Source organism: Diaporthe amygdali (assembly GCF_026229845.1).
Source record: "Diaporthe amygdali strain CAA958 chromosome Unknown NODE_1_length_4327563_cov_65_473760, whole genome shotgun sequence".
NCBI classification, from domain to species: Eukaryota; Fungi; Ascomycota; class Sordariomycetes; order Diaporthales; family Diaporthaceae; genus Diaporthe; species Diaporthe amygdali.
The window spans coordinates 2,074,437-2,098,424 of record NW_026517021.1 but is presented as its reverse complement, the minus strand read 5'-3'; the positions used below and the strand labels follow the sequence as shown (position 1 = coordinate 2,098,424).

Here is a 23,988-nt window from a genome sequence, read left to right as displayed (position 1 = left end):
GTGAATTGGCTAATAGAATGCCTTGTCAATTAACTGTTGATTTGCACTATTCTATGGAGTTGTTGAATTCGAGCGGTTGACCCATTAGAAAATCAGAGCTCATTGACGTCCACAGCTGTTCCAATGTGATACCTTCATAAGGTTCGAAGAATGTGGGACCCTCTCTTGAATCCATCAGTGGTTCAATACCCGACATGTGAATGTCCATTCCCCCGGAGTTGGGGCCTTCTTCGTTCGACTGAATGTTTGTAGCGAGCACAGAAGGTCTAGCCTGGTCAGCAGCTTGACTTTCCCTTCTCATTTGGATTGGACTTTGGCCCTCCATGGCAACTGCCTCCAAGATACTGGTCCTTAATCTCTCGCAAATTTTCACGAATTCCGTTGACTGTCCCATCTTTCGGTAATACGTCTCGATATATTCAGTCGTGCCAACGATTAACTCCACGTCGCTCCTAATCATCCTTTTCCCTGGGTTCTTGAGCACGTTCAACCCCAAGACGACCGCAGCAAGGAATGGCTGCGTTGGCGCAAAGAGATGTTTTGAGGAGACCACGTGGTCTGCTATTTCGAGCACTTGACGGGCCATAGACCTTGCAGCCGCGATGCTTAGATTCTGGCTCTGCAATAGCCTGAGATATGAAGGAAGCCGTCTGATCGCGTTACTTGCCCTAGTTTCCTCCAGATACTTTTGTGTTGGAAAAGCCAGAGAGGCCCTGAAGAGAGTAATTTGTGCTTGGTAGTACTGCAAAGACAGGAATGCGGCGATATGCTGATGTTGGTGGCCGGACTCGGTGTCCTCCGCGTCCGGTGCCAGGTGAACCAGTTCGTGACCTGGTTTGATACCCTCCGGTACTGTTTTGACCCACTCGAGGAGAAGTTGATCAAGTCGCCCAGTCTCGTAGAGGAGCTGCCAGGAGTCTGCGATGCGTTTGCGATAAAGGTGCTCGCTTATTTGGCCCATAATCATTGCTAGAGATACCCAAAGAACGAAGAGATGCAGAGGCCCCTTGAGGCAGTCTGCTTCCACGTGTTGGGGATGTGAGAGATCTATCTGATCAATCTCCTGTTCGGTCAGAGCTGATGGTCGCCCCGTCTCCAGCTCCATCAGCCTCTCAATGGCGTAACACGACCACCAAACTCGCGCTTCCAAGGACAGATGCTCCGAGTTTAGTTGGCCTGAGGTAAATGTTTCTGAATTACCTTTGTTGAGTGGTCTCGAACGTGATGAGATGTGCCGATGCAGTCCTATAGAGTGTGCTATTCGGACTGCTTGACCGGTGAGCTGCCAGCACTGGCCGTCCTTGGACTTGCCACGAAGGGCGAATCCGAGTAGGATCAAAGCTTGAACACTTGACAGGTACGGATTAGCAACTAGATGTCCATACAGACTGTAGGCAGCCTGAATGTAAGAACTGCCAAAATCAGTGGCAGAACCGGAGGCTTCGTCAGCGCCAATTGCTAGTATTGCGAAAATAGAGACAATTGAGGGCACATCCTGTCGGTGTCAAAGTCAGCCTCTCAAGGAAGTCACGATTACTATGCGTCAAACCTCTCACCCACCTGTTTACTCATGACTTGTCCGAGGCCCCCCGGATGCGAGAGCTGCTTGCGATGAAGTCGGTCGAATTCCGCAGAGATAAATTCGCGGTCAATGACGGGTATCAAAGGCCAGATGTTCACAAAAAAAGTTTCGATGTAGCTGTGAGCAGGGAAATCCGGTAAATTAGGCATGGAAACTCTTAAGGGGAGGTCGAACTCTTCAACAAATCGCATTCCTTCTCTGAAACATGGTGTTATAGTCTGGAGGTTTCTCCTCCGCAGGTGCATATCCAAAAAGGCTGTTAGGCATTGCAAGCTGCTTCCGCCAAGGTACTAAATCATCTATCAGAACTTTGTCATGGTTGTAGCCCTGAGACCCGGGGATAATTTCGGAGATGAACGAAAAGTCTATGGACAGTGGCGATAAAAATGAACGAAAGGGCCAGAACTGTCCACACTCACCTTTACTTTTCCGGGATTGTCATCAGTGTTAATGATAACATCAGGGTGGTGACCACTTCCTGTATGATCGGAGTCGTCTCCTTGTCCCTGGGCAGAAGCTTTGTACGCCTTCGAGACCCATGATTGCGTCCTTAGATCGGATGGCCGAGATATGTTTGTGTCCCCTGGTAGATTTACACCAGACCCACTGTGACCGTTAGATGGCGTACTGCTGGGACCAAAGTTGGGTGTTGAGCGCCAGTCATTTGGTGATCTGCTAGTTGTCTCATGCTCTGTGCTGAGTGCCGTGGTGCTGACATGCTGGGATGAGTCGAGAAGGCCTTGAGTATCTGATGGAAAAGTGTAAGCATGAATTTGGAGCCTTGGTCTACTCAAATGTGCTGAAGTCGACTTTCAGAGTACAATCTTCGGACATTTCCATATAGTCACACCTGGACGAGGGCTTCCATTTCACTTTTCTAGCCTCCGTCCACGACAGAATCTTCTCAAATCTTATGGCTGACTTACTTGGACGATCTTGTGGCGATGCACTGATGTGCTTGGGAACATAAGCCTGGTTACGGTGGGTCGCAGCTGGATTCTGCCCCGGGAGAAGACCATCTTTCGTGGCCCATTTACGCACGACAACGGGTCCTGCCTCCGGGTGGCGTGGGTCCGTAGTCTCGCAGTCCTCGTCTCGGAGCCAGCAATTTCGACACTGAAAGGCTTCATATTAGTGAGGGGTCTCTCTGCGAAAGAGGAGAAAGATCTGTCCGGTCCTGGCTCCAGGACTCTAGACACATAGAATTCTGTGGGAGGGACTTCCAGCAAGGCACTGTAACCCATCGAGGCAAGATAACAAAGGCAATGTCCTCTCTCTTAGAGACTTGACTTACCTTGGGAGTCTCCGCGTCACACCGAACTTTCCGTTTCCGACACTGATTGCAGGCGAGATTTAGACGTATCCTTTTCGGTGCACGCTCGGCTTTGTCACCATTGCTGTCTGCAGCGATTATGGATTCCTGACCAGGAGAATCATTGGTTACGTCGTCCAGCGACATTTCGGCTCCGGCTCCGGCCCCGAAAGCAGGATGAGTCGAGTCCCGTCTTACACCCGTTGGTGGTGCCATGTCTTGCTGGCCTGGGCTGATGTCGACTGATGCCCTCGGTTCGTTGAGAGACTCGGACGGCTTGCACCGACCCGGGGGCTCGGCTCGATTTCTATAGCTCGGGCTGCGCGAGGTTTGTGCGGGGGCGTTCCCCCAGAATCCGGAATCTGGGGAGGTGGAGCCGCTACCTAGGCATTGAGCAGGGGGCCAGGATTAGGGGATCCGAAATTGCTCCTCGGGGACAGGAAAGTATCATGAGCAGGTATCCCTGACTAATACACCGCGCCTCAGAGGTTGAACCAGAGTCAAGGCATTGATTGTTCGGCAATGCATGCAAGTGGAGTAATTGTGCAACCACTGACCTCCAGAAATACGAAATGTACAGAACATCATGCAAGGTCTGCATTCCAAGCATTTGACCGAAGTGTCGAGCTTGGCAAATTGAACGTTGAGCAATAGAGTGACTTTGTACATGACTTTGTTCCTATTCCATGTTTGCCAGGATTTAGAGTCTCAAATTGCACACGTTGCTAGCCGCGAAGTTTCTGGGACAGCACTGGCACATTCTTGATTCTCACTGACTTGTTGACATTGGCTATCAATGGCGAGCCTTAGAGCTGAGGTGTAGAGAACTCCCCTGGTTCGGCCAGGAATGAGAGTTTGAAGTTCTGAGGCGTTGAGTTCGAAGATCTTTAGTAATTTACACTAACGTTCATAAATACAGTCAAAGGCGGGAAAACATGATGAAGATGTCAATGTATATATATAGGAATTTATTTCATGACTGTACTGCTTTTTTGAGCATTCGAGCTTTAGTAAGCCTTTACACCAGCAAGTCGAAGCACCGTGTCCGTGAGCTCAGGCTTCTCGAACGGCTCGGTCCTGTACTTTGGGCAGACCTCCCCATTTCGCATGGGCTTATTCTCAGCTGGCCTAATGTTGCAATGCGGCCAGTGAGTCGTGCCTGTATAATTCTTGAAGCATTGCTTCTTCGCCTCCAAAGCCTCCTCGGTGGCAAATCTGCGTGGAGTCATACAGATATATTGAACATGACGAATCTGCTCGCCCTCGGGCAGGCGGGCGTAGTGCATGGTCCGACTGTCCCAGAGAACAAAGTCACCCGGCTCCATATTCACCTTGATGAGCTCGCATCCGCGCCCCTCGAACCACTTGACATCCTTCTCCGAGAAGAGATACAGATCCATGAACTTAATCTCTGGTGGAGGGGCATCCTCGTGGTCGTTGGATTCACGTTTGTGCGCAAAGAACTCGTTGAAGAGGTGTGCCGAGCCTTTCATCAACATGAGACCTCCGTCTTTGGGACCATTGGGAGCATAGTTGAGAAGCCCCTGAACTGCTTGCATGCTGTTATCGACACTTTTAGCAGCGATGTAGAACCAGGGTAGGAAAGTTGACTTACCCCTTACGCTCGGGATTCTGGTCACAATGTGGCCATGGTGACCACCTCACGTCTTTTCGGTTTGGCATTGAAATATTCATGCCATCAAATGAGGAAATGAGCTCCCGTGTCTCCCCTAGAAAACCTTTAGCAATCTGTAGTAGAGTGATGCGATGACTGCTGGAAAGTCTAACCCTGGAAAGAACAGGATACCGTGACAGATAGAGGTCATAATTACATACAAAGCTTTTGGAAGATGTCAATGACGCCTGGCTCAGTGCGAGCTTCCCATGCCATCTTCTCATGAGGACTGCCGTAGGCAAAGTACATGCCACCTTTGAAGCTCACGGGCAGATGGTCCTCTGTCCATGTCTCAGGGTCATTCTCGTCGAAGCCGAGCTCAAAGTTCTTCAGCCACTGGACCTGCTTGTCGGCATAATACTTGGCCCGTTCTGGAGAGATAACGCCTTTGATAAGTACACAACCATGCTTGTGGAACTCGTCACGCCAATCGCCGTAGACTCTGCTCGGATCAAAGTCTACGAGGTCTTTTGTTTCGAATTGAGCGGCGAAGGTGGGATGGGCCTCAGCATCCTGTGTCTTAGTGGTTGTTGCTGTGGTAGACATGTTTAAGTAGGTACAAGTTGTCAGAATGTGGAGAATCTTGGACTCTATGGATCGGATATGGACAGCGAACTCAGAGTGAATGTCTTTAAGTCACAGGAGATGTATTTATTTTTAAGTTGGTCCCGCCCAATACTTGAATGGCAAGGGGCGGGTCCTCTGACAGATTTGCTATTCCGAGGGAGATCGTTAGCGTTCCGAGGAGGATGTAGCGTGTCCCCCACAACGCCGTTGCGGGGAAAACGGGGGGCCACTCCTTAGATGGGGATACCCTGAAAGACGCGGTCACAAATGAGATGGGGCCTAAAGCGTGGGCAGCTACCACTACATGGAAAGCTTCCACTTTACCGGCGTTATAAAGTCTCGTCGTGATCCTCGGCGCATCTAGAGCCCGAAGTCGACCTCGGAAGTCAACAGAGGAGACTCTCTTGGGCAGTGTTAAAATTCGACTTTGGCCCAGGCTCTTATTGGTGTGGTGCATGCACTCACCACTTAATCTTCTCCAGTACAACCGAGCGTATATACGTTGTGGTTGTAACTGATGCGAGTGCTAGCACAGACGAGCTTCTTCATTGGATTCAATAACCGCACTAGACATCTCGAGCATCATGGCACCAATCCCTCTTCAAGTGTCCATTAAGAGACTCTCTCAGCCCAAAGAGGGAGAGAATGGCTACGAGGGTTTCAAGCCCGGCACACATACAGTGCACCCTGCTGGCAGCCGCCCATTCAGTCAGATCGATACCAAACCCCTTCCAATTGATATCCGAGTTGACCACGATGTGTCCGTGACCGCACGAGATGGAGTGCGTATCTTCATGGACATTTATCGACCTGCATCTCAAGCAAGTCTCGACGTCTCAAAGCCAGAAAACAAAATCCCGGCCATTCTCTCCTGGTCTCCTTACGGCAAGAAATATTCGGCGCTCGATATGTTGCCGATGACTGTATGGCACACATGTGTCAAGCGTGGCGAACTTTCCGGCCTCGAGAAATTCGAGGGCCTCGATCCAGCCGTCTGGTGTCCGCACGGTTATGCACTGATCAGCGTGGATACGCGCGGCGCGGGCAACAGCGATGGATCCATGGTTATCATGGGCACTCAGGAAGGGGAGGATGGTTACGACGTCATCGAGGCAGTGGCCAAGATGCCATGGTGCAACGGGAACGTCGGTATGGCTGGAAATAGCTACCTCGCTATTTCTCAGTGGTTTATCGCAAGCACCCGGCCACCAAGTTTGAAGGCCATCGCACCGTGGGAGGGTGCAAGCGACCTATACCGCGAGCAATTTTGTCGCGGTGGCTGGTTCTCCATGTCCAATTTTGACCTCATCACCAAAGAGATTCTCAGGGGTCCGCCAAACTCAGGTGTCGAAGACTTTGCGGAAATGTACCGAAGATCGCCCACTATCAATGCATTTTGGAATGATAAGCGAGTGGACTTATCCAAGATCGAGTGTCCGGCTTACATCCGTGGAAGTGATGTGTCGAATTTGCACAACATGGGAAGCATACGTGCGTGGATGGAGATCCCACATTCTAAGAAGTGGATTCGGTGGGGCTCCTACCAAGAATGGTTCGAACTTTATTCCTGTCCAGAAGCTCATGAGGAGCTCTTCAAATTCATGGACCGTTACCTCAAAGATCAGGACAATGCATGGGAACAAGATACACCCAAGGTTCGATGGGCAGCCTTACAGTTCGGTGACCGCGAGGCAGTACATGACATCGTGCTGGAGAACTTCCCAGTTCCGAAGACAGAGTATCTCGACTTTTTCGCTGCAGCAGGCGGGAGGCTGGCGGAAAAGCCGCCGAACGAGGTCTCGACGGTAACCTACAACTCAGAAGATAGACACTCTTGGGTCGAATTCACTCACACTTTTCTTTCGGCTTCACGTCTTATTGGACTTCCCAAAACGGTTCTGTACGTTTCGTCAGCGGACACAGATGACTTCACCGTTTTTGTGATCCTCAGGAAAAAGGACAAGGACGGCAAAAATCTCATGCACCTGAACTTCCCTGTCCACGCGACGCCGGTGGGTAGCATAAAGGAAATCCCAGAAAAGCAACAGCAGAGTGTGAATTGTAAGTCAAGATTTGAATTCGCGTTGTCTCAGCACGTCTAATACCTGTTTCAGTGCATCTAGGGCAGATGGGTATCCTGCGTGCATCACAGAGGCACATTGATACCAGCAAGAGCGTCCATCCGAACTTCCCTTTCCATCCACACGATCGACAAGAGCGTGTACCAAAGGGCACTGTTGTGAAGCTTGAGATTGGAATATGGGCTTTGGGCGTGGACTTCGATGCCGGCGAGAGCATTTCCCTACGTATTGGTGGTCAGTATCACAGTATTGCAGAGTACGCAAACTGGTCTGCGCCGAGGCCCGAGCATGAACTCAACCGCGGTCAACACACTGTCTATTTTGGGGGCCAGTATCCTTCTCAACTGGTCCTGCCTTATGTCGGTAAACCCGAGAAATCAGCATGAAATGGGTTCAGACGGTTTCGCCTCTAGATGTTGGACTTCGTGTACGCGATGACGGATAGGCCTCTTGTGTCGTAGGCGAGCTATATCAGTCGTGGAAGTGCATTAGTGACTGTCTGTTGCCAATTGGTCAGGTGGGGATTGTATCCACATGTTGGCCAGATATTCCTCAGATTGACTGTGAGTGGGAAGCTTTAACCGACCACGGGCTATGGTAGCTTTTTTGTCCTTAAATACCTGAATCCAGTGTCCAGTCCAACCTTACTTATCCATGAAACCCGAGAGGAATTAATTAGTGTCATATACCTAGGCATCTGCTCAACACGTGGTGATCTGAGTGCGACTGCGGGATTGGCCACGAACGGGTCGCAATCAATGCTTCATTGACATGCAAGTCGCGAGTCCGTGTAATTACACAGCAGATAAATGACGCAAGTGCAAAGCAGCTTGGAGACACGGCCAGAGTGACTTCGAACCAGATTTCCGGGAAGAGGCGCTTGAGGAGTTCGCACTAGCGCTTCGCAATGTCACATTCACCAGAGGCATTGTAGATCGGAAAATGCCGTGCAACTGGGTAGTACTGGCAAGACGCCACCAACATCTAGAGTCCGATGTCTTCATGAAAGTCTTCTTCCGATCTCTAATCCAGCACTTCTGCAGAGGCATCGTGACAACAAGACGACAAAAATGCCGACTCAGGTCTGATCGCGGCGCCTTCGCTGCTCGGTTATGCAGAGTCCCCGCACGAGGTGGTCCAGCACTCTCCCCAGTCGTGGTCGGGGGCACATGTCCTGTCGATCTTGGGAACTGGACCAGGATCACACGAGTGAGTGGATCTGCGGATCGAGGCATCTACTTAGCGCCCGCTGCCTCCGAATGCCGAGCGCTTGTGCATCAGATCGTTTCGGAGGCGAGTAAATCCAGGTGGATCACCAACACTGAACGGAACTTAAACACTGGTTGCTGTAACGATCAGAAGCAGAGCAGACTTATCGTAATTATGATTCACGATCTAAATGCTTGACCACCTGGTCCACGAGGTAGCTATGACCTAGGCGGGCTAAGACTCAGAAAAGACACGCCGTGGGTTCTGTGGCTCGGAACTTAGGACCAAGCCTCATGCCCAGTGGCTCGCATATTTTCAAATCCAAGGTCGGTTCAAAATACTTCGGGGGGACTAGATGTCGATTCAAGGCTAGGACTTCGGCGAGCATACTGCATGTAGACAAAGAAAGGCACGGGGAACTCGACTGCAAGCATCCGCCTCGTCAGTGCGCAGTCTTCACGTTGCAGCAATCTGCCTGAAGATCTTCGCGCTCGGACGTGCGAACCGTTCCACTGACAATCAGGGCCGGGACCAGTGGTTCGTCCCAAGCCCGATGTCACCCACGCCCCTTTAATCAATTTGGGATGTTCTGACAAGACAATGCTCGAGATTTTAGTTTACTTTGCTCTTGTACAGATTTCCAGATTAACAATCAGAGGGAGCCGGCGAAGAGGCCCGAGCGATGGGTGGCATCGTGTATGGGGCGGGGATCGACACTATTAACGCTCGGCGTTGCATTTCATCTGCTCGAGCCCGTCCCAGTATTGCTTATAGGTCGAGTGGAAGCCACAGAAACTCATCACGGTTGCGTTGACTTGTTGAGAGCTGCAATGCCTGTCGTTGTCATCACACTCTACCCTTTCCTTTCCTGTCTGTCATTGTTTGCGCAATGCTGAACCTGACAGCTGTGCCAGCATGTGGTGTGAGTCTATCCCAAGCCGCCGGGTCTGAATGCTTTGAAGTAAATATCTAACTTACCCAGGCCTCCTGCTTAGTCGCTGAAGTTTCTCAATCATCTTGTCCACTAACCAACCAGTCGTGTCTATGCACCGACAAAGTGTACAACGACCTTGTCCAAACTTGTGTGCTTGGGAATTGCACTGTAAAAGACCAGCTTTGTGAGACTTTCATGGTCAGTTTAAAAAGAAACAAGGTGGACTGACGAGAAAATGACTCATAGTGACACTACGGGCTGCTTCTCTGGGCTGTGGCGTCCCCATAACGGATACCTCGGGGAATTTGAAGCTGCTTCATGCTTTGCTGTTCGTCGCACACTCTATATTTTTCTTCCTGAGAATATCCACTAGAGCTTTACGCCTTGTACCATGGGGCTTGGACGATACGACGATTGTCATTGCTTGGGTATGTAATGTCATCAACTCTGGCTGGTTCAGGAACGCTGTCAGGATGTTTCAATGAACCACATTTGGTTGATCGGTCATCATTTTATTTCTCAATCTCGGCTGAAATTTTCAAGAGTTCTGACAAACATATAAATCTTTACAGATCCTTGCCATACTTTTTTTCGCCTCCGGAATCGCAGAAGCTGAGCTAGAAGTTGGAAAGCCATACTGGGCCCTGGAATTCTGGCAGATAGACGGAAGCTTCATCGTTTTCTTCGCATTTGAAGCGGTTTACAACCTCGCCATTGGGATGATCAGGATTTCGATCTGCTTCTTTTATATGCGCATATTCCTGAGCCCCGGCTTCCAACGGGTAATGTGGGCTACGCAAATCTTCAACGTGCTAACAGTGCTCGTTTTCTTCCTGGTTGGCTGGGCCCAATGCCGACCTCTGACATTTTTCTGGCAAGGCTGGGATGGAGAGCACGAAGGGTCCTGCTTCGACATCAACGCCTTCGCCTATGCTCACGCCGGGGTGAATATTGCTATCGACTTATGGATGCTCATCCTGCCGGGAACCCAAGTCTGGAGGTTGAACATGTCTATCAAGAGGAAATTGGGAGTCACTTTGATGTTCGCTTGTGGCATCCTGTGAGAGAAGCCCTCGAGTTGCGAAACGAGTCCGTCGTTACTAACTAAACGCGTAGATTGACTGCCATCAGTATTACTCGCTTCACATTTTTAATTGGCTTCTTCGGGAACTGGGCAAAGTCAATTAACGCGAAAGGACTTTACAACGCAGCTGTATGGACTGCGGTTGAATTGACAGTTGGGTTAATCGTTGCCTGTCTACCGGCATCACGAATCCTCGTCGCGAGGTACGCCTCGAAAATCATGGTATCAACGGGCTTGTCCAAGTCTAGCAAGAGTCAGCCGCCTTCCTCCGCCGAAAACAGTAACCGCCGTAGTAAGACAGGCTCAGGCAGAGCCGGTGGGATGCTCACGTCGAAATTCTGGCTACCAATATCCTCGATAGCAGGAAGTACTACAATCACCGCGAATGACACTCGGTTAGAGAATACAAGACATCTCGATGACGCTGATGGAGAATCCAACATGGAGCTGGTCAGCGTCAGGTCGCACGCGGCTTATGACAACGAAGTGGCAGCAGACATGTCCAGGCGACCAAGTCAGTTGGGCGAGAAGCAAGGACCAAGTGAAAATGTTTAAAACGATAGAAACAATAGATTTTTATCTACGTTACCAATGACGCAAAACCTACATTTGAGGTGATGAAAGCCTTTGTTGAGCCGGCTCACATTTGATTGCGGCTCTGAAATATTCAACTTTAAACCTCTTGTGCACTTGCATACCTTGTACAGCTTCATGGCAGCTACAATTGGTTGAGATAGAGTCAATCCTGGGTGCACATTGGTATGCGTTGTCTACAGTCTAAACAGTAGCTATTAGATGGGTTTATGGGAAGAGCGCCCTGAAATCAGGTGTAGTATTCGAACAATATAACGAAAAGGCCCATAATTGGATTTCTTGCGCTTCTATATAGCTGAGTAAAATCTGTGTTTCATGGCCAACCATGCTGATTTAGGGAACACTGTAAACCGTTCGACCTTGCCAACACAGGGAGGTCCATGTGATGATAGCCAGAATCCTCCATAACCTTTCCAAGGAAGCCTACTAAATCCGTAACAAGTGCTTATTCCCAGCAATCCAAACTTGCTTGTCTCATTCAGAGGCGGCAGTGTCTCTCGAGGTCAGGACCAAGCCATCTGAGCCTGGTTTTTAATCTAGGACTTTTGCATAAATTTTAGTGGCCCTGTCTATTGCGTTTTTCTCCGTGGGAATTCATCCACACCCGGCAGTTCGCGATAGTGAAAGGCACGCGTATAGTTGTGAGGTCGTCTTCGAACTTCAACATACCATGATGAGCGACATTCATCGCTCTGTGGATCAGGACGGCCCAGCCTCCTCCCATACCTCGATCCTAGGCCTGCCTAGATCCATTCGATGGACAGACCAAGTCGGAAGCGCAGGCTCTTCTCAGCCAGAATATACCGAGTATCTTCGACGGCCACCTGGATCTAGCGGTTTTTGAGCAGTGCGCTGTCGATGAATTGTACTGCGCATTTCTTTGATGTGAACGGGTTGATGTACCCTGGTGCTGCAAAAGCTGCTCTACCATCGTGAATGCTCCTAGTGATATGGTACCGGGTCTAAATCGTTCTTCTCATGCATTTAGCTCACTGTTAGCTTTCTCTGGTCGAGTTTCGTGCACTTCAGGTTCTTGTGCTGTGCCATCGTCTCTGGGGTCTTGATAATGTCTAAAGCAAAACTTGATATGTGGTTCTTATCCTTCTCATTCTTGGAACAATGGTAACGGAACATTTGCTGGTATGAAAGGAGTTCGGATTGATTTCACTTGAATCTGGTCTTGATAGAGGTTGAAGCTGCTTGTTTTTTGTAGAGGGGTGCGAAGGGCTTTCAGGGCTGCCGCGCTATACTGGCTCTGGTGCCATCGGTAGCGCAAACTGGAGCGACAGAGGACAGAGCCAAAACGCCGACAATATGTAGGATCACCTCAGCCTCGGTACAGACTAAAAGTATTCTCAAGAGAAGTGTCTTGATTCTATAGATGCTAATAACACGACTGCCCTGCTGAATAATGTTCACTACTCCCAATTACAATGCTATGTGCTTCTGACCTAAACATGCTAAAAACCGGACATGGGCATCCGCCATAAGCGAGCATGGTTCGCCGTCTCGATTCCTTCCACACACACCTGTTTTAAGTTCAAGGGCTGCATGAATAAATATAACTCGTGGATATCGATGAAATGTAACGCGAGATCTTTGTTGCGACCGAGACATGAGGTGCCAAACTCAGCCTGTTGCACATCTCGGGCTTCGCCAGTGATGTTCGTTGGAGTCCATGTTAGAGAGAGTCAATTGACTCTTACATGTCTCGTCGGTAGGCAGCCCTCCACCTGGAGTACCACTTGCTCGATTTCTGTTGGGCATCCTCCGCCTCGGAGGCTCCCTCACGTGTGGGGACGTCCACCCTCTCGCCATCAAGACCAGTGTTGGTGATGGCGTTCTGCTGCTTGCCGAGGTAGAAGTCGGGCATGAACAGCGTGGCGATTGCGGGCACGGCGGCCAGGACGAGGGCGGCGATGGCGATGTGGCCGTTGATGGCGGCGTAGGCGCGGATGGCAGCCTGGCGGATAGGATCGTCGAAGGCGTAGCTGGATCGGAGCTTCTTGATGGACCCGTACAATTTCTTGATAGTCTTTTCGTCCGCACCGGCGGGGATCATCTCCTCGTACATGCGGTTGAGCATCTCGTTGGTCCAGATGGCGGACGAGATGGCGCTGCCCACGGATGAGCCCAGCGTGGACCACAAGGCCAGCAGCGCGATGACGGTGGCCATGTCCTCATGCGGCACTGCTGCCTGGCTGCCCACACGCGCGCCAACGACGTTGAAGGAGCCCAGACAGAAGATGAGCTGCGCGGCGATGAGGCGACCTGTGTCCTGGGTCATGGACCCAGTGGCGCCGTTGACCAGTATTCCGTAGCCGAGCATCCTCGCGATGGCGCCGAAGACCATCATGGACTTGTAGCGATGAGTGCGCCGTTGGATGAGGCCGACGATGGGTCCCAGGAGACTGAGACCCATGGTTGTGATTCCCAAGAAAATAGTCCACTGGTATGTGGTCCATTCCTTGATAACATAGATGTATGAGGAGTAGTAGGTGTTGCGGACAGACGAGGCGGTCTGGTTGAAGGTGAAGACGATGACGGCAGCGATGAAAGCGCGATTGTTGCGCACGCGCTTGGTCATGAGCGGCTTGGGTGCCAGGTAAATCTCGAAAAGAACAAAGGCGATGAGCAGCACGAAGCCTATAACGAGCATAGCAATGATGCTTGCGTTCTGCCATCCGCCGTCGGCGTCCTCGGCCAGGGTCAGCGGTAGCAGCAGCAGAGCGAACGATACGCCAAGCAGGATCAACCCCAGGATGTCGATGTCGATCAGGCCCTGGTACAGGAGCTTAGTCCAGTGGACAGCACCCCCTGGGGCGCTGCCGTCAGCATTGGCGCCGGTTCTCTCCCGCTTTGAGCCGGCCATGGTGACCATGCCCATCTTCTCACCACGGCGTTGCATGGCATACAGTGTGAAGATGGCCGGGGTCAGCAGCACTGGGACCATGATGGCGAACATGCCCAGGCCCCACCGCCAGTTGTCAACAAAGCCCTCGGCAATGAAGCCGTTGACGGGCACGGTGATGACGAAGGGGATGGACAGAAGGGCGCCAAAGAAGCCTCGCCACTCGAGCGGGGTCAGATCACCGACGATGATGTCGCTCAAAAGATCAAGGCCGGACTTGCCGACCGAGGTGAAGCAAATACCGACGGTGTAAGCGGCGAAGGTGCTGGAGCTGGCGGCGACGACGAAGCCGACGACGTAGAACAGCAGGATGACGACGTAGGTGGTGGGCCGCGAAGTGATGTCGGCCAGCTTGCCGATGAAGGGCTTGGCGATAGCGCGCACAATCTGGCTGGCAGTGCTGACGGCGGCGAGCGAGCTATGCTGACCAAAGGTGGAGCTGGCCATGGTAGTGAAGATTGTGGATGTGATGCCCTGATCGAGAGCGTATGCGAACATGGTCAGGCCGATGGAGACGCCCAGCAGCCACAGCAGGATCTTGCCCGTTGGGCCCGACTGGTACAGCACCTTGTTGAAGGCCTCGACCTTGCTGACACCCTGTTGGGCATTTTCATCTCTGTCGACTGGCTCGTCCGAGTCTGATGTGACGGCATGGCGGTCGTTAGACTTCAAAGGGGAATAATCGTCTGCTTCGTGGGCACCGTTGGCGTGGTTGGAGGGCTCACCAGTCGAGCGGGAGCCCGGCCTGGTGCCAGTTGGGGCATCATCGGCCTTGGATGTCGACATTCTGGATGTAGCTGTAAACCGAGAGCTATAATTGTAATTCTGTGAAAGGCCTCGAGTAACAATACTCTAGAGGTGAAAGATAGAAGCAGTGAGACGTGAGGGTGGGAAACAACCAAGGCTCGAGGCTCGAGGCTCTAGCTGCAAGGCAAGATCCCAAGACCCAGATGGGGACAGGGTGGTTCGATGCGTGCAGCTTGGGTAGGATGAAAAAATAGGTCAAAGATAGACGTGAAGACCCGGAAGACGGTCAGGGCACATGCTGGCGAAGGCGCGTGGGGAAAATAAAGTGCATGCTCGAGGCGGGAAGCTGAGCAGGGACACAGGGAGTAGATCGTCCGTGGTGCTATATAGACATGAGCTCCGGTGAAGTTTACTGGATTGGGAGGAGGCGAACCGGGTAGTATGTGGGCAACATGCATATTGTTTCGGCGGTGGAGCTGGGCAAACAACCAAGGAGGGAAGACGCATCCGCATGGGCAAGGGCCGTGAAAGGGCGAAGGGTGCAGCGGGTGTGGGCGGCGACACCATACGGTACGAAAACACCCCACGCTCATCACACGAGCTGAATAGGTGTCCCGAAACCTGTTGGTTTCTCCATCGCCTAGCAGACCTTTTACAGGGGGCCCATCGTAATCTTATCAGATCAAATCAGTATGTGGCCGATATAGGAGTGACATTGGGGAGATCAATGACTAACAAGGCTTGGGGGCCTCGGTCCTTGGGGGATATTCTATTATGAAATTCTGGGCACCGGGTCCTTGGCACCACATGTCAAAGTTTTTGCCTTTCCTTGATCTTCACCACCGATCGATCCAGCCAGGGATAAGAAAACACCCACGGACATTGGATGGCAGAGGCGTCTAAAAAAAAATAAAAAAAATAATGGATCATATCCATATTCCAGGACATGAGTTTTTTTCTTTCTGATTTCTTCCTTTTTCTTGATGAGCGCCGACTTGTTGTACAACAAACTTGCAATTAGTGAAACTCACAGCGCCTGGAACCATCTCGTTTGATTTTCGCAACTAGGTGATGACCTCGGCTTCAGAAAGAATTTCAATGCAAACCTATGAATAATGTCCAAGAGCCATTTGTGGCTGTTCAAATATTCAGTTCTATCCCTCGAAATATCGGCGTTCCTTTTGATGTCTCGAGCCATTTTCTCGCATTATAGCATTAGTGATAGTTGTAGTCTATCTGAATCTATGTGATTTATTTGTAGTTAACTGTCTCCATACCAGGGCGCCTTTCCAGTAGCCTGTCTATTCCCATGCCTGACTCCTCGTTCAGCGCCTTGCCCCTCCCACAGTAATCTTGGACGCATCACAAAGTGACCTGAAGATGCTATCCTTCTGGGCAAAGAGCTCCGGTATTCCATCGAACTCGGCCACCTGACCGCTCTCCATCACAACCACCCGGTCGCAGGTGGCAACGATGGTGTCCAGGCGGTGAGCCACAGTCAGCACCGTAGCGTCACCGAGGACCTCGTTCAGCATCTCTTGTAGTTGTGCGTCCGCACGACCGTCTATAGATGCCGTCGCTTCGTCCATAATGACAATCTTGGAGCTCCGCACCAGCGCACGCGCGATTGATATCAGCGACCGCTGGCCCTGCGAGATATTGGCTCCGCCCTCTTTGACCTCGAAATCCAGGCTGAGACCCCCCGTCCCGCGTCGCGAGTGCTCAGTCTCCTGCTTTTCCAGCTCCGAGTTATTGCCAGTGTCAGGCAGGATGGTGCTATCTTCACTTGTATTGGCGATCTCTTCTGTATTGGCCGGTTGATCCGAGTCTGCGAGCTTGACCCGGCTCAGACATTTATGTAGCCAGGCGTCGTCATATTGTTGGAATGGATCCAGGTTATATCTGATCGTGCCGGCTAATAGAACGGCATCCTGGCTGATGACTGACAGGCTTGACCGGAGCAAACTCAGACCAATCGTGTGGATATCAACTCCATCGATGACAATTTTGCCGCTCGTGGGTTCCGTGTTCCTCAATAAGGCCGATATCACTGGACAAATCAAGCAGAATTAGTGCGCCATTCAAAGCCACCGTGAAAATCAATGCAATCGAAATGGAAGGCTTAGAAATATTATGAAACCGGAAGAACCAGCCAAACTCACAAGTAGTCTTCCCGGCACCAGTACGCCCGACAATGCCAACCTTCTCGCCAGGCTTGATATCCAAAGTGACGTTCCTCAGTGCCGGCGGCAGGCCAGGACGATGACTAAGAGTAAGCTCCCTAAACTCGACGCGGCCAGCATGCGGCCATCCCTTAGCCTTGAGTTCTTTATCGACGCCCTCAGCCTCGTAGGGAGGCTCCTGCTCGATGTTGTACGCATAATGCAGCATTCTCTCGACCGAGTTCATGTTGTTTTCGATCTCGGCGCTCTGGCGAATCATGTTGCCGAAGACGGACTGGGCCGTAACCACATACGACAGCACCACGCCGCCGGCAGATGCGCTGATGGTGCCGCGCAGTCCAACGACGAGCAGACCCGTGATGAAAACGAGAACAGCGCCGCACAAGTCCAGACGTAGGTTTAGCCAGCGCTGGCAGGCCACTGACAGCCAGTAGGCTGTGTTCTCTGTGTCGATGCGGCGAGCGTTGTCCTGGACGAAGCGCGAGACGGCGCCAAAAGCCTTCAGTGTGGCCAAGCCGGACAGAGACTCGCCAAAATGCTCGTAGATTCGGCTGCGCAGCAGATTGTTAAGGCGGCGTAGCTCGCGCGCCGAAGGACGGTAGTACATGCCGGTCCAGGTGTAAGCGAGCAGTAACACGGCTGCGATGGCAATGAAGGGTGGTAGGATGATTGTGACGAGGATGATGGTGCCTATGGCCTGAACAGACGTCGAGATGAAAAGACGCAGCGTCTCGCCGACAACGTTGTCCACAGCGTCGACATCCTTGCTGAAGCGGTGCGTGATTCGGCCCTGCGGCGTCGTATCGAAGAAAGCCACGGGAGCATGCAGAACTCGCGCGATTGAAGCGTGGTGAAGCCGGTTGGAGCAGTAGAAGCAAAAGAGGGCAAAGCTAGCGCTCATGCAGAAAAGTCCCAGCGATTGGCCCACGCCGAATGCTGCATAGCCGCCCATGTACTCAGACTCGGTGATGGACGAGTACTTGCTCTCCTCCCACCACGTCAGCCACAGCGGCGAGACAATGCTCGTGCCCTGGTAGATGATGATGGAGGTCACGAATAGCGGCACTGTCACGTATGCGTTGCCCATCATAACGTAGCGGAGGTATGTCTTGCCGCTAACGGAACCGACCAGACGTTCCTCCTTCTGCATGATCTCCTTCCCTCGTCCTGATGCTTCTGGCTTCTTCTCTTTGTTATCGTTATTTTTCAATTCTTTCTCACCTGGAGTCGACTCTGGAGACTGAGACGCCTGGTTCGTCTCTCCTGCTTGCCGCTCCTCATATGCTTCCTCTTCTTGTGCGGCTGACCATGAATCCATCGAAGTGCCTACAAAACGAGAAAAGGGCCCATCACGTCGAGACAGAACCGCGTACTCGCCCTGTTCCACTATTCGGCCCTTTTCCATATACACGACGCGGTCCGCCTGCGAAGCGAGAACCATTGAGTGTGTCACAAGCACCACGGTCGCCTCCTTGTTGCGGCGCGCCTGATTGACCACCATCTCAAATACCTGCTTGCCGACGTCGGCATCAAGGGCCGAGAAGCAATCGTCTAGGAACAGCAGTGGGCTCCTTCCGTAGATGGCCCTGGCAAGACTGATACGCTGCTTCTGACCTCCCGAAAGCGATACGCCCATCTCGCCCACCACTGTCATGTCTCCCTCGGGCAGCCTCTCCAGGTCCCGGTGTAAACAGCACCGGGTCAGCACCTGCTGGTACCACGCTTGGTCAAAAGGCCGTCCAAAGACTATGTTTTCCCTGACTGTCTCGCTGAGCAGCCAGGCAGTCTGCGGCGCGTAGGCGAGAGAGGGCGTGTTGACCTGACAGTTTCGCGCTTGAACGGGTTGCATGTCTCCCATGAGGGCGCGGAATATCGACGACTTGCCTGATGCAACGGGTCCGACGACACAGACTAGCTGGTCCCTCTCGACGATGAGTGATTCAATGTGTAGTCTCTGGGACTGGTGAGATTGACTTTCGATAGGTGTTGTCATCACCTGACTTTGAGATCCATCTTGTTGTTTTTCATCCTGAATTTTCTCCATAGCTGTCGCTGTGGTGTTCTGGGTCGAGGTCTCACTGCTGTCATCCAACAGAGTCTCGTCGTCATGATAAGCAAAGGTGGCATCCTCGACCACCACCACAGTCTGGACTGGCTTGTCTCCATCAAGTTGTTCGCTTGTGCTTCCTCCAACGAACTTCGGAGGAATCGGAGCACCCGCATCTGACGCGATCATGAACGCAGTCAATCGCTCCAGCGCCGCTCGCGCATCGGCAATAGCTGACAGCGAAGTAGGGAGAGCTTGCAGTGGCGTCCTCAACAGCATGAAGAAGGTGAGGGAGGAGAAGATGACATCCGCTTTGAGCCCACCTTGCGTGGCTCCGTAGCAGACTATAGCCAACACCGCGGCAATGGTGGGCGCCGTGTATGATACAGCCGTGTTGAGCGCTCTGAGCAGCATTCGCTTGCGGATGTACACGACCTCGTCGCCTCTCAAATGCCCGATTTTGGCCAGCAGGCTCTTTTCGTAGGCGTTGGTCTTGACGAGCCGGATCGCCGAAACGGCCTCCACGACTGCCTTGACCCTGGCATCCGTGAATGGCATGCTGCCCCTGCGGAGTTTGAGCAGCTTGCCCACCATGAAAGTCTGCAAGGGGTACAGCAGAGCCAGCAGGCCGAACCCGGGCAACGCACTGTAGCCCATGGTCCAGATGGTCAGCGCAAGACACAGCAACATTTGGAGGATGCTAGTCCAGGCAGAGTGGAAGTAGCCACACACAAAGTCCACGCGCGTCACGTCGGCGCTCATCAGGCTCATCAGCTTACCCACGCCAGTGTAGCCGTTGCGGAGCTTGGCCCTCTCTGTGAGCTGGTCCGACGTCGCCCGTCGGTAGATGGTGTGCATGAGTGCACCTCTGAGCAAAACGCCCGTTGTGTACGAGCGGTAGAAGCCGTGAACATTGGCAGTGACGGAGAAGACGAGAACGAGGAAGAGCCCGACGACAAGGCCGAAGCCTGCTCGCGTGGCGTGCAGGGACGAGTCGGAGAGGTAGGAGATGGTGAAGCGGATGAGAAGTGGTGATATCATCTGGGTCAGGTCTCCAGCCAGCTTGAACATACCGCCGAGCCAAAACCAGCGGAAGCAGACGTCATTGAGGGCCATGGTCAGGACTGTGGTGTCGCTCCTGCGCCGCATCCAGAACGGCGTCCATGGCCCAGATTCAGCTGGTTTGCTCCTGTTCTTCTCCAACCTCGCCGCCCAACAGCGCTCTAGTTTGTCCGCATGGTCCTCAGCCTGCCTGTGGTCGGGCATATCATACAGATCGTCGGTCTGCAGAGGCCGGGTGTAGCCTATCCTCAGGACCGGACTCAGCCATTGAAACAACAAGATCGAGAACCAGTTCGCTGTCGATTCTGGCAGCTTCGCCTTTGGGTTTCTTCCGGCCCCAGTCTCGGCCCCATCCCTAGCTCCGTCTTCCACATCTCTCGGTGTTGACTTTGATGATGATTTCGAAACAGGTTCGGTCAATCTTCTCTCAATTGGTGTTGTCGACACGAATGGCACCTTTCTGTACCACTTCCGGGGAGGGAACGCAGAGGTTCCCGTGACGTTACTGGCCATTTTGGCTCCAGGGACTGATTATGCCTGTTACGACATATGTTTCAGTATCCTTAAGCAAAGCCAAATCGAGAAACGAGGTCTGATGGCTCTTGGATGGTGGCTGTTGGTGGCGCCTGCGTCGGCTACTTGGGTGTCCTCCTTGTTGCCCCTGGGCCTAAACCCCTGCTCAGGAGTACCATCGTCCGATTTGGACAACGAAGCTGGTCTCCGAGGACGGACCTACATCTCTTGGCCCAAAAATTAGAACTAGACCCCACGAGCGCTGGCGGAGAGTGGAGTGTCGACATCTCCTGGCGCGGGTTTCTTGTCAAGGGAGTGCCCGTATTTGGATCGGCTCCATGACAAATAGGAAAAGGCCACTTCACCGATATTCTCGGCGACTGATCTTGGAAAAGAGCGCATGTTTAGCGAGTACTACAGTAATCGCACCGGTGCTTCAAATGTTTTATTAGAGTCATCGCCCCTGCTCGCTCGCACTGTATGCGTGTAAAAGAGTGCCTAGTGTCTTGATGGGAACCTTGGTAGCCCCACAAATATCTCACAGCAACTAGTATAGGCGACTAGGGTTGAAAAGCCGCATATACCGCATGTATCTTGTGTCAACTTTAATTAATTGACTGTAAAATACCTACATTTTTAAAATATTTCTAATTATTCTGCGGGTAGAAACCGGGAGAATGAGCTCTATGTGCATATAAATATATGTTTGCTTTCCAGAGATTAAATGCAGAGGACTAGATACAGCTTATCATGTAGTATCGCTTAAGTACATTGGAATGTTGTTCCTTGCATCGAAATTTCGGTGGACTCGGTGACGTGCTGACACAGTTCTTGGCGTTGTTTGGCGTTTGTTAATGGATTCGCCCAATCAAATGTAACACATTGAGGGACAACCGGGGAGCACCCATCAGTTTATAAACTATACATCCACAAGCTACTACTACTATTGAGGATACAACAGACAAGTGCCGTCATCTCTATCAGCCTCATATTTAGTCCCAACTTTGCGGGTTGGCACAATAGTCCTCAAGTCCCATTTTCCTCAGCCAGAAGCCAGAGGTTGTGATCTTGCATCGAAACAACACTCAACCAAGTACGTTTTTAAGTCTAAGTGGCTGAACTCATTTGCTTAGATTATTATACCTAATGAAATCCTAGACGTATAATAATTCGGATAAAGCGTCAATCATGGCAACACAAGTCCAGAGCCAGGTCAAAGTAAATGGCATCGAGTCTAAGAATGGAACGGCACACCAATTTGACTCGGTGACACCTTTGACAGGCTCCGGAAACGTTGGAGAGCTAGACTTCGACGGCGAAAAGACTTCATTTAGACTTCCTGATGGCAGCACTGAAGTGTGGATAGCCACTAGAGGAACTGATTTTGTGGTGGCTTCCGGTGAAAGCCTGCTGGCTGAGTGGAAGAATGATGGGAGACAGGCCAGAGTCTCTCCAGCCATGGTCAACGAAGACAGGGCCGAGTCGGCCCAGACTCTGCAATTGACACTCCGTGGCTCGCCTTCTGGATCTGACTCCGATGATCTCGCCCTCCAGCTGACTTGGGCATCCATCTATGCCCTGTGGTTGCACCCATCCCACAGGAACGACGACATCATCGCCATCTCTGTAGAAAGCGACAGAGTGGGCGAGTATCTGCGCTGCACTGGACTCGCCACTGTATCACCCTTTTCTGAGAGCAGTTCCGGACCAGATGCCATCTACTGGCTGCAACGCGAAGCATTCTGGCAGGGTGCCGGCGCTCCTGACAACCAGCATTGGCTTCGCTCTCGGCCCGAGGAGAGCTTCCCGGGCTTTAACAGCAAGCTGGGCGTCTTCGCCAGCCAGATGGGCTTTACAAGGAAGGGCAATGTATGTACGGTACACCCGGTGCGACCGCCCAAGCCCAAGCCCGGTGCGGTGATCTACTCGCGATTCATCGTGGAGTTGGGGCAGCAGCTCGAGATCCACCACATCGACGCCTCAAACCCGCTGCACTTCGAGACGTATGCACGCTGGCAGAACTCAGACCGAGTCAACGCGGGCTGGAAAGAGCGTGGCCCGGATGAGAAGCACCGGGCGTACCTTGCAGCTCAGCTCGCCGACCCGCACACGATGTCGTGTGTGTTCCTGTGGGACGGCGAGCTGGCGGGCTACACCGAGATCGGCTGGGTTAAGGAGGACAACGCTGCGTGCTTCTTCGGCGCCCAGTGCAACATTGTCGTCGGCGAGCACGACCAGAACTCTCATATCTTCGTCGGTGAGGAGCGCTTCCGCGGCGGTAAGCGCTATGAGGCCGTGGCCACATCCATCAAGCACACATGCTTCTTGCGTGATCCTAGGACCAAGCAGGTGGTGGCCGAGCCGCGCTTCGACCTGGCACATGTGCATATCCAAAACAAGTACCTGCCGCAGGAGAAGAAGAAAAGATTCGAACTGCCGCACAAGACTGCAATGCTATTCGCCCTGCAGCGCGAGCGCTTCTTCCAAGAGGGGCACTTTGTGTAGCGATTATAGCTAGCTAGAGATCCAGTGTATGTACGGGTGGCGTCCCAAGAGCAGATTGAATAGATTGACAGCTTTTGAATTAATTGACAACTTTTGAATTAATTAACCACTTTGAATCCCAATCCTACAAATTCTTGATGATTCCATAGCTCCTCACTTCTGATTCGCGTTGTGAGGCTTTCAACACTGTTCGATTCGTTACCAATTGAGTGTCACCTTAATCTCAGCAAGCTCTCAGATTTTGGGGAAACCGTCTGTTTGAGTATTCAGGATCCATTCTGCCTGCTATTCCGACACAGTGATGCTGTGAAAGGCAGGCCTCCGGTGGGAACCACTCAGGTATACAGTTTGGTAGTATTAATGTGCCATGGGTGAGGATCAGCCGCCGATCGATGTAGGTCCCGACATGATCCGCATTGTCATTTTTGCTCGGGAAAATAATAAGCCCCTCGTCAGTGTTTCCGTCTCCTGAGTCGTGACCTTAATCCCGCTTGCACGTCATGATCAATCTTCTTGTGTGTTAAATGCATCAGATACTAGGTATAGTAGTATAGGGTTTAAATGATCCTTGACTTGCCAAGATACTTAATCTTTGTTAAGCTTATATTGACTTGATTACTCAGAGATCATTTCAACATTTGATTATCGTTATAAAGGGTTATTAGTTAAAAGGGTACAGCTTCCTCCCTTCAGAAAGGAAATAGTCTCTGAGAATAGGGAGAACATTCTAGTGGCTTGGATCTGCACGAATGAATGCAATTACATAGTAGACGGAGTGGGTACCACAGTGTCCTGCAGCTGTGTAAAAATGCCTGGGATGACTAGTCTTGGCTGACTCTTGTATACCTTGGCAATCTAATCAGATGATCAGATAAAAACCTTTGCGAACCGTGCCAATCCGAGAATTGGTAATGCCAAGTTCAATCCCTACATGGGATCGTCGCGAAAGGGTAAAAAAAAATTAAATAAGAAAACCTCGCAG

The 23,988-nt window shown here is 51.8% G+C and overlaps 6 protein-coding genes across 6 annotated transcripts; 2 read left to right on the top strand and 4 right to left on the bottom strand.

Annotated features, from left to right (window-relative positions):
• Positions 1–46: 46 nt before the first annotated feature.
• J7T55_006219 (uncharacterized protein) lies at positions 47–3,563 on the bottom strand (the record flags this gene model as incomplete). Its single annotated transcript, XM_053141896.1, has 6 exons — positions 47–1,495; positions 1,561–1,872; positions 2,002–2,330; positions 2,509–2,698; positions 2,877–3,277; positions 3,452–3,563. 6 exons carry the CDS (start codon positions 3,561–3,563, stop codon positions 47–49), a joined length of 2,793 nt encoding a protein of 930 aa, XP_053000985.1.
• Positions 3,564–3,901: 338 nt separating this feature from the next.
• Positions 3,902–5,115, bottom strand: J7T55_006218 (uncharacterized protein; the record flags this gene model as incomplete). Its single annotated transcript, XM_053141885.1, has 3 exons — positions 3,902–4,454; positions 4,510–4,624; positions 4,731–5,115. The coding sequence occupies 3 exons, from the start codon at positions 5,113–5,115 to the stop codon at positions 3,902–3,904; spliced, it is 1,053 nt and encodes a 350-aa protein (XP_053000984.1).
• A 605-nt stretch (positions 5,116–5,720) lies between these two features.
• On the top strand, positions 5,721–10,999 carry J7T55_006217 (uncharacterized protein; the record flags this gene model as incomplete). Its single annotated transcript, XM_053141874.1, has 10 exons — positions 5,721–7,197; positions 7,251–7,576; positions 7,631–7,674; positions 7,735–7,780; positions 8,064–8,426; positions 8,950–8,963; positions 9,341–9,348; positions 9,607–9,788; positions 9,933–10,420; positions 10,477–10,999. The coding sequence occupies 10 exons, from the start codon at positions 5,721–5,723 to the stop codon at positions 10,997–10,999; spliced, it is 3,471 nt and encodes a 1,156-aa protein (XP_053000983.1).
• Positions 11,000–11,781: 782 nt separating this feature from the next.
• On the bottom strand, positions 11,782–14,735 carry J7T55_006216 (Siderophore iron transporter 3; the record flags this gene model as incomplete). Its single annotated transcript, XM_053141863.1, has 4 exons — positions 11,782–11,868; positions 12,032–12,148; positions 12,207–12,315; positions 12,745–14,735. The coding sequence occupies 4 exons, from the start codon at positions 14,733–14,735 to the stop codon at positions 11,782–11,784; spliced, it is 2,304 nt and encodes a 767-aa protein (XP_053000982.1).
• A 1,286-nt stretch (positions 14,736–16,021) lies between these two features.
• On the bottom strand, positions 16,022–20,501 carry J7T55_006215 (Oligomycin resistance ATP-dependent permease YOR1; the record flags this gene model as incomplete). The annotated part of the gene is made up of 2 exons (XM_053141852.1): positions 16,022–16,746; positions 16,859–20,501. The coding sequence occupies 2 exons, from the start codon at positions 20,499–20,501 to the stop codon at positions 16,022–16,024; spliced, it is 4,368 nt and encodes a 1,455-aa protein (XP_053000981.1).
• Positions 20,502–21,689: 1,188 nt separating this feature from the next.
• Positions 21,690–23,006, top strand: J7T55_006214 (uncharacterized protein; the record flags this gene model as incomplete). Its single annotated transcript, XM_053141841.1, has 1 exon — positions 21,690–23,006. The coding sequence occupies one exon, from the start codon at positions 21,690–21,692 to the stop codon at positions 23,004–23,006; it is 1,317 nt and encodes a 438-aa protein (XP_053000980.1).
• Between the last annotated feature and the right edge of the window lie 982 nt (positions 23,007–23,988).